At 44.4% G+C, this 9,772-nt stretch overlaps 1 protein-coding gene across 1 annotated transcript; it reads right to left on the reverse strand.

The window, feature by feature from the left end:
• Positions 1-607: 607 nt before the first annotated feature.
• On the reverse strand, positions 608-9,311 carry LOC102374427 (keratin, type II cytoskeletal 5-like). The gene is made up of 9 exons (XM_025213401.1): positions 8,649-9,311; positions 7,028-7,236; positions 6,230-6,290; positions 6,041-6,136; positions 5,070-5,234; positions 4,211-4,336; positions 3,004-3,233; positions 2,488-2,522; positions 608-1,893 (listed from the first exon to the last, which is right to left on the reverse strand). The coding sequence occupies exons 1-9, from the start codon at positions 9,249-9,251 to the stop codon at positions 1,547-1,549; spliced, it is 1,872 nt and encodes a 623-aa protein (XP_025069186.1). The 5' UTR covers positions 9,252-9,311; the 3' UTR covers positions 608-1,546.
• Between the last annotated feature and the right edge of the window lie 461 nt (positions 9,312-9,772).

The raw sequence follows: 9,772 nt of genomic DNA on the forward strand, positions 1-9,772 counted from the left end.
TTGGCCAAAACAAGCCATGCAAATACACCGAGATGGTAACCAAAATCTGTGCACCTAATGGACAAGGCATCAGGCTGATCCCCGAGAAGGTCACCTAGTCAAATTATTTTGGGAAAAGTCTTAATAGCAAATATTCCTCTCCACCTCAAGGGATCACAAGCAGGGAAAGAAGACATGACTGTACTGGCTTCATCCCTGCATACAGATCAATCTTAAATTAAAAAAAAAGAAAAGATTGTGTCCTGTATTACCACGGTGGCCTTTAAACCTCTGGACACAGCAATCCACCAGATCTCAGCTGGTATAAATCTATGTAGCCCCATTCACTTCACTGAAGTCACACTGCTTTATACCCGCTGAAACCACAGCTGCTCATCAGGCAGAAAATCCAGGTCTCAAAGAGTTAATAACCATTTCCCAATTTTTCCCCGCCCAGCCCATGTTTCGAGTAGGTTCAATGAACACCAGCAATAATGAAGGAAATGACCAGTGCATACCCTCATTCACAGATCGTGGTCTAATTCCAGGTTTGAAACCAGTGCAACAAAAGACTAGTCAGATAAGGCAACAGCTTGGTTTAAAGACTCAGTCACGTGACACTGGTGACACAATGCAGTTTATTGGCAATGCAAGAGGAGCATTTAACCACGAGCAAACAACAGTGTTACATGTTATGTACAAGGCACAACCGTGGGCCGTCAGAAAGCAAGCAAGCAAGCAGTACTCAAGCCATGGTGTGGGCTAACTTCACGGGGTGGGAAGCCAACGCAAGATCTATGCACCATGCACATTCGTTATCATCCAGCTGCAGCACAACGTGATGTTTTTTGTGCGCTGGATGTCTGTTCCCCGCTCGGACAGAGCAATGGACTTGCCGCACATTCCCCGACTGGAGAAAGGCCACATGGCTTTACTGGCTTCAACCTTGACGGAGCCCTGAAATGTTGGGGAGCCAAAGAGTTGCAGCTGGTACCGTGAACTCCAGGGAAAGTGGTGGAACAGAAAAACATACGGCCCAGTTCACAGGCATGGAAAGCACCTTTGGCTGCCCCTCCGCAATTAGTCTGATGGAGCTCACTTGTATCGGAGTACGTCAGGAGGCGTTCCACTGAAGTCAAGGGGTCTGCTTCTCTGTGTCCTACACCTTGAGCAGCTATTTTACACCAGTGCTGAGTGGATAGAAACTGGTGCCTGATTATAACATCCACTTTGCACTCATTTTGCTCTGTGGTAAGATGACAGAGAAAGGAGCCCAGCTGAGTAAATCAGGCTCACTGTCAGGTCCTGGGAGTAAAACTAGAGCGACCGACAGAAAAATCAGGGCCAGTATAAAGCCAAGCCATAAGGAAAACGTATCAACTCCCAGACCCATTCCAACCCATTGACTTCAGCGCAGGGATAAGCAACATTTTGTTCTGTGATGTTAAAGGTTTTTATCCTTGTTAATGTTTAAAGATGATACATTTGGGAAAGGGGGTGACAGAAAATTGCTGCCAATCAACAGCAAACACCTGGGTAAATTCAGGCATCTCTGGTTCTTTACACTTTATCTTACCATTTTCCTGCTTGATGAAGAGGATGAGACGTATTTTATGCTAGAGCTGCTTCCCCCTCCCAAGCCAAAACTGCCTCCTCCAACACTGACCCCATTCCCACCACCACCTCCCACGCTGATCCCACTGCCACTACCAATCCCATGGCCAAAACTGCTTCCACCACCTCCGCCAACTCCGAGACCAAGACCAATGCCACCAACGCCACCGCCAATGCCGCCGCCGCCGCCACCACCCCCTAGTCCAAGACCAAGGCCACTTCCACGACCTCCACCAAGGCTGAATCCACCTCCGACTCCTCCTCCACCACCTGCTAAGCTGGTAGTGTTGCTGACCACAGCTGTAAAAAACACAGAGACCAATTATTCAACCAACAACTTGTGCCTCTCAAGGAGATGCAAACAGTAGCGTCAATACAGGTCCCTTCCGGCTCTATGACTATCTCAAAGACTGGTTGAAATGTTTCTATGAACACTGTTTTTTGAAGGAAAATTGGGTTTCAACAGGAGGAGTTTCTTCAAATTAGAAGCCTCTGCTTCAATTTTTCTTCCAAAACCCCCTAAAATATGTGGAAATCAAAATATGTCCACCTGGAAGCACCACTGCATTGCCTCATGGGAGTTGCAATTTGGCTTCCTCAAATCCCAGCTCTCTCTCATGGACTAGATGCCCCAATAAGACTATCTCCTATCAGTTCCCACAGCCAGGGACTCCATGATGTGCAACCTTCCCTCACCAAAAAACGGGGATCCTGGTTCATGATGGGAAATATATTCCAATCCAGGAGTCCAACCTATAGACTGGAGGCATCTGAGTGTTAATTCCCTGAGGCACTGAGATGGCATTGCTTCTTTGAGGATTGGCAAAAATGAGTTAGGTTTTCAAGTGTTTCCCTAAAAACACTAAAGTGAAGGGGAATCTTTGAGATACTCACAGATGCTCACAGGATCCACGTACTCTCCAGACATCCTGTTGGGGAGAAAAAAAGTGAAACAACTGAATCATCTCTCATTACTAGGCAGTGAAACTTGGGGACTTGAGCTCTCATCCAAAAGGGGCAGCATAATTCTCATCGATACTAATTATCATTAGATTTCCAAAGCAGACAGATTTACAAGGGTTGTACCTGGTGCCTGCTCCCCTGCTTACATCTAGGTTTTTTTATCTAAGGACTGTCTACTATAAAATTCAAAAACAATCCTGCATTTTCAATAGCTGGCACACCATGCCTGACTATTTAACCCAAAGGACAAACCAAATGAGTTAGATCCGCTATTTGTATGTCACTGGTTCCTATACTGGAACACTTTCCGTTTGCAACATATTTTGCTGAAGAACAGCCTTGTGATGTAGGGAATTATTATCCCTGGTACAGCAAAGACAGAAGAGCTATGTACATTTGTACCAGCTGAGGGCCTGGCCCCATAGTTATTACACTATACAGATCCACTGCACCCCCCTGCACTCCTCTCCTTCCAGCAGAGTCCTGTAAGTGGCAATCTCAATATCCAGGGCCAGCTTGACGTTCATTAGCTCCTGGTAATCCCGCAGAAGATGAGCCAGTTCATCTTTGGCTGTTTGCAAGGCATTCTGGAGATCAGAAAGTTTAGCACGGGCATCTTTAAGGGCCATCTCTCCACGCTGCTCCGCATCGGCAATGGCTGTTTGCAGCCCGGCAATCTGCAGGGCAAAGAACATGAGGTTCTAGTTTTGATGCTAAGCCATAAACTCAGTGGATTTCTAACTTCCTGGGTTTGTCTTCCTCTTTGTAAAGTAAAAGGAAGACTACATGAGTCCCACTCTTTCACCCAGGTCAATCCAGCTATGGTAGGGGTCTATGGAGTATCTCGAAAGGGTTGAAAGACGTTGGGTTTTCTGGTGGGACTTGTCCTATGGAAGTACCCAAGTGACTCGACAGCCTGTGTTCTCCAAAGTGGTCTGAGCACCTGGGACCAGATTTTCAAGGATGTATGAAAATCGTTGGGATTTTACAAAACACCACGGCAGATTAGGCACCAAAAATCCCGCTGATAATGCAACTGCCTAAAATGAAGCAACATTGATTTATATAAGCTGAAGGAGTCACGAATCCAAGTTGGCTTCAGAAAAATCACTTCAGGTCCCTCCTGCCTAAAACACTAATTTTCAACCTTTTTTGAATTTACGGACCTCTACAAAATTGTGAATGGAAATTTGAAGTTTCAAATGGAGGTGCATTTTAATGATTTTTTAAATTTTAAGTGTGGGGATTCACATACATTTGATTGATCATAGTCATCTTTCATAGACCCCTTAGACATAGTCTGTGGACCCTCAGAGGTTCATGGACCACAGGTGGAAAACCATTGGCTTAAAACTGGTTTTTCAAAAATCCTGGCGTTCTTTCATTTGCCTCTTGATTTTTTATCTTTTCTCACACTCTGGGGGACACTTACCTCTGAACTCGTGAGAAGTAAGAATTCTACATTTAAAATAAAATGAAGTGAGAGTCTTTTAAAATAACATGATCTCAGTAGCTGGGACATTGAGAAAAATGCCAAGTTTTGCAGGGGTTGGTAACACCGCAGTTCCATTCAAGATGGAAAATCATAGAGCCACCAAACTCATGAACACAGAGCAAGACAAATGTCTCGATTCCACATTAAGGACTTTCCCACCTGTTTTTTCACATTATCGATTTCAGCCTTCAGCCTCTGAATTATCCGAGTCAACTCCGAAATCTCATTCCTGGTGTTCTTCAAGTCATCCCCATGTGTCATGGCTGTGGTCTGAAGCTCTTGAAACTGAGCGGCAAAGCAATACAGAGAGTATTAAACATTTTCATATGAAAACTCCCAAGAAAGTATTTCAAATTTAAAGCATTTTGCCATTGAAATGGTGGGACAATTCCAATGCAACTGTCAATTTGTTTTCTACCACGTTATTGAAATGTATGAAGCTGTTGCCGTTTTTCTACATATTTTTGACATTTTAATAGAAGAAGCTAAATAAAAAAGTGGGAGAAATACGGCCCCCTTAAATTGCTATAATCGTCACATTCATGTCAAATTTACTAGTAATCATGCAATGTTTGAACAAAGGATTGTAAGTAAAAAACTTCCAAGGCACCCAACTGACAGAAGCACCAAAGTCACATTTTCAAAGCGGATTTGCTAAGTGTACAAGTCTCATTAGCAGTCTAGGGGATTTTGGTGCCTAAGTCAGTGGGATGCTTTTGGAAATGGGTCTCTTGGGTCTCCAGAGTTGTTCCATGCTGTAAATGAACCTGGCATGCTATGGTTCATTGAACCTAGTGCTATGACTTTCAGTTCACAAATTCACAAATCTGTGCTGGCTTTTTCATTCTGAACACTTTCTTATTAAATTTACCTACATTTCATATCTATTTAACAAGAAAAAAGGTAGTGTTCTTTAGCAAAGTGCTCTCAACACTCTGCCTGCCACAGGTGAGATAAGACTGATGCACAATGACTCAATATACTGCCATGTACCCTCCACATGGCTATGATGATTTACCTTGCTCTGGTACCAAGCCTCTGCCTCTGCCCGGCTCCTGTTAGCAATGTCCTCATACTGAGCTTTGACCTCAGAGATGATGCTGTTGAGGTCCAGGTCTCTGTTGTTGTCCATTTGCAGGATCACATTGGTGTCAGTGATCTGCCCTTGCATCTGATCCAGTTCCTGCAGGTAACACAGAGATCTCAAGGGGGTGTTTGCCAGGACTTAAACCCCACAGGGAGTTCACAAAGTAAATTAATAAAAAATATCCCAGAAGAGGGACTATCGCATTCAGCATTCATGCATTTTGCTTAATCTTGTCTGATCTCCATCCACTCAAAAGCAGGCCGTCATTTCTACATCAACCTCCCATTTCTGTCTGACCTTCTGCTGAGTTGAGAGTGGAGGATTTGACTAGATGACCTCTTGAGTCTTCTCCCTACCCTACTTTTATGGGATTCTGTGATTCTTTATTTTACAAAGACATCAAATCTTATTTTCAAGATCTCAAGTGATGACGGTTCCTCCTAGGCCCTCACTCAGTGGCGCTAAGGCTTCATGACCCTCCTTGTGAAAATGCTACATCTTAGTTTCAATCTGAAATTAGCTGGCTTCTGCTTTCAACCACTGAAGCTCATCACGCTCTTGTGCTAGATTAAATAGCTCTTCTGTGATCAGAAATATCTTCCCCTTATAGATACTTGGAGACCATGATCAAATCCCTCAACTTTTCTTGAATACATGGAAGAGATGGAGTTGCTTCGTCTCTCTCTCTCTAAGCCATGTTTCGCAAAGACTGAATCAGACTTAGAGGGTTTTTTTCCAAAGTCCTTTCTAATGTGTGGACCCCAGACCTGGACACCATAATCCAGGAGGTGAAGTCACTGATTTCCTGCATAAACCAAAGAGCTCAGTGAAGAATCTCTTAACTTTGCCCCTGGGAAAAAGGCAACACAGACCATGGCAAGGAAACAAATAAGGACACTTACGGCCTTGAAGAACGCTCTCAGGAAGCTTATCTCATCAATGAGGGAATCTACCTTCACCTGAAGCTCTACTTTGTTCATGAAGCTATGGTCCGCATCCTAAAACAGCATAACAGACAGACAGAGAGCTGGTGCATATGGGGAGGGATAGATGGATAGATGCTTTATTAATGTCATTTGATGATTGCTCACCTTTTTGCTCATCACGAATTCATTCTCTATAGCAGTTCGCCTGTTGATTTCCTCTTCGTACCTGCTGGGAAAAGAGCCATGTTTGAATGACAGCTTCTAGGCTGGTTGGAATAACTACAGAGAGCAGAGGTAAGGATATATATATATATATACACACACACACACATCTACCACATATATGCATGTATGTATGTATGTATGTAGCAGTTAAACATGTTTTATTGATATGTTACAATTTTAAAGTAATTTGGAAGCCTACCAGTTCCTCAATCACTATAAAAAAATAAATCTTAAATATCTATATATTTTGGTGTTAGACCGATAGACAGATAGATAGACAGAATATATGGGGATAGATAAATAGCAAGATAGACAGATATATAGACAGACAAGAATATTGTATAAATAATAATGAGAGACGGCACTGCACATTGATGGTATGAGCTCAGGTTCCTGCAGCCTACCAATATGGAGAAAGAAAAAGAGAATATGCTGTTTATTTTTATAAGCTATATAAATCTAATTGTTTTCCAGGGAAGTAATGAGAATGCCTTAAAGTGCAGGTGCGAATTATAATATACACATGGGTTATGATGTGAATTATGACCAAGAAAATTCACATGAAAGTGGAGAACATTTTACTAGCCTGTAAGTACTTGAATTAACTACTCATCTTGCTTTCATGGTTATGAAAATTACTCTGCTATTGACCACAAGCCAGAATCCCTCCAGGACATCTATAGAAGGTCTTAGCCACAAAACCTCTAGCCATTATATAAGGCCGGCTTTCATACTTACTTCTTCTTGAAGTCTTCGACAAGGTCCTGCAAATTCCTCAACTCTCCCTCCAGCTGCCCCCTGTTACCCAGCAGGTTCTCAAGCTGGCACTGGAGGTTGTTGATATACGCCTCAAACATGGGCTCGAGGCTGACCCGAGTGGTCGTGGTGCCTTGCAACAGGTCCCATTTGGTCTCCAGCACCTTATTCTGCTGCTCTAGGAATCGGACCTGAAACCCAACAGGCAAAGAAGATGTTAGCTGCTGCAAAACAGCTCCATCTCATGGAACCGGACTCGTGATGGGCTAAGGTGACTGGAACCGGCTCCACTGACGTCCGTGGAATGACTTCCCATTGTGGGAAAAGAATCGACAGCCCTTCTCAATTCTCCTTGTGAAAGCAAGAAAAAAGGAAGCTATCACATCCAGATGTGACTGCCAGATCCCCAGCTGGTACAAGTGGGTACAGCTGCACAGAAGCCTATGCAGCTCTGCTGATTTGCCTCAGCTGAAATCAGTGAGGCAGCAGAATTTGAGGCAGTGCCACAAAATCATAGAAAAGGAAGGTTGGAAGGAGGTCATCTAGTCCAGGGGTGGGCAAAATGTGGCCCGTGGGCCAGATGTGGCCCGCCAAGCTATTCTATCTGGCCCGCAGGGCCCCTAAAAAATTTAGAAAATTAATATCAATCTGCCCTGGGCTGCCTGTCATGCAGCCCTCGATGGCTTGCCAAAACTCAGTAAGCAGCCCTCTGCCCAAAATAATTGCCCACCCCGATCTAGTCCAACCCTCATATAATGACAGATGATGAAACTGGCAGCAGGAGCTCAATCGGGTAGATTAATTGACACCAGCCAAGAATATAACTATACACAAGCATCCAGCCACATTATAGTGTGGGGCAGGCTATTCCAATCTAGCATGTCCGAGAAGAAAATCAAAGTTAAGGCATAACACAAGGAACATGGTTATCCCTAGCTAGCCACAAAATAACGATAGCCAGAGAGACAAAACACAAAAGAAATACACTTAAGCAGCAATGCTCTTGATTCAATTGGATGCATACGTGCACAACCTTCACACATAAGAAGTCCCATGAAAGCCCCGGTAGAATTCATGTGTTTGATGCACTTAAGTACCTTGTCAACGTAGCAATCAGGACTCACAGTAGAGATGATACCTTTTATTAGCCCAACAAAATTTTTGCAAAAAAAAAATTGTTAATTGCAAAAATCTCGTTGGTCTAGCAAAAGATCTCATCTCTACTACGAGTCCTGATTTCTTTTTCCAATACAGCTACAACCTGGATACCTTGTCAAAGTAGGTCATTTAAAGATAACATTCAGCTCCATAAGTAACAGAGAGCTACATCGGGGAGGAGAAATGTATTGTGTGCAATGACAGGTGCCCTTTTATTGGTACTGTTATGAACACCTTGGGGGAAAAAATAGGTACTGGCACAGACTTTGCGCTAATACTTAGGACATAGCACTTTGTGCCATAAGACCTCGGCCAGACCTGAGGTCCATATTTAGCTTGCCAGTTAGGACCCAGCGAGTAGCAATTAAGCAAGGACCTAACTTGTAACCAGGATGCTGCCATAAGATGCTTCCCAGAAGGACCATTAACTAGTGTGTGGTCTCACCTTGTCAATGAAGGAGGCAAATTTGTTGTTAAGGGTCTTGATCTGCTCCCTCTCATGAGTTCGCACTCTCTGGACCTCTGAGTCAATCTCCAGTTTCAGAGGAGCCAGAAGGTTGGGGTTGACAGTGACTTTTTGGATGCCCCCAGGAGGTGGAAGAGGACAAGCTAAGCCACCCCCAAAGCCTCCCATACCTGGCCCGCCAACACCTAACCCCCCACCAACACTGCCTGCCCACCTTCCATATCTGCCAGGCACAACTCCCCCACCTCCAAAACCAAGTCCACCACCCAAACCAAACCCACCGCCACCAAAACCAACGCCACCAAACCCACCGCCACCAAAACCAAGTCCTCCACCATGGATGCTTCCACCGCCAAAGCTGATGGGAATACCCCTGCTTCCACCTAAACCATGGAGGCTTCTACTGCTGAAGCCACCCCCAAAGCCACCACCACCAAGCCCCACATTTCCTCTTCCAATGCGGGACAAAGAAGCTGAACTAAAGCTGCCTCTGTTACCACCAGGAACTACAGTGGCAGCAGCAGAGCGAACACTGAAACTCCGACCTCCGCCCCCAGACCTGGAACTGAACTGCTGAAACATGGTGCCTGGTTGAAAGAGTGAGTGATGAAGAAGAGCAGAGAGAAAGAAAGAGAGAGGGAATGAGACAGAACCCCTCTGAGATGGAAGCTGGGGCTTTCCCTTATATAGCCTGGAGAGGCTGGGCTGGGCTGGGACCTGATAATGTGTTTAAATTGCTGATGGGTTTGGTTCTGCCTAGGAGCAATGAATCCTTTTCAACCCCACTTTCTCATACCTTTGAAGTGTATTAAAGCACAGAAATTGCTTGGCTTGCAGCTTTAAGGGTATGAAACCATGTACATTACCAACAAAGCCTGCTTTTTTTTTTCCCCCTTGCGCAGAGCATTTAATGCAAAACTATTAAACAGACCCACAAGGCGCCTCTGCTTTGAATCATAGAGGAATATTCTGCCATAACTTACTGCAGACGGGCATGTTCAAGACATTACCTTCTGTCCATCAGCAACTGGAAGCATATAAGACTGGGTGCAGCCTTACCTTGGGTTTGACACTGCAGCCTTAAGAGACTTCGCACCCATAAA

This window comes from Alligator sinensis, unplaced genomic scaffold (genome assembly GCF_000455745.1).
Source record: "Alligator sinensis unplaced genomic scaffold, ASM45574v1 scaffold551_1, whole genome shotgun sequence".
Lineage (NCBI taxonomy): Eukaryota > Metazoa > Chordata > Crocodylia > Alligatoridae > Alligator > Alligator sinensis.

What these genes read in the sequence shown, in the direction of transcription:
- LOC102374427 (XM_025213401.1), bottom strand. Translation starts at nt 9,251, where the DNA reads ATGTTTCAGCAGTTCAGTTCCAGGTCTGGGGGCGGAGGTCGGAGTTTC. An exon ending in TGAGAGCGTTCTTCAAGGCC is followed by an intron (nt 5,235 to 6,040) that starts GTAAGTGTCCTT and finishes TGTTACCTGCAG; the next exon opens with GAACTGGATCAGATGCAAGG. An exon ending in AGGCTTGGTACCAGAGCAAG is followed by an intron (nt 4,337 to 5,069) that starts GTAAATCATCAT and finishes TTTGCCGCTCAG; the next exon opens with TTTCAAGAGCTTCAGACCAC.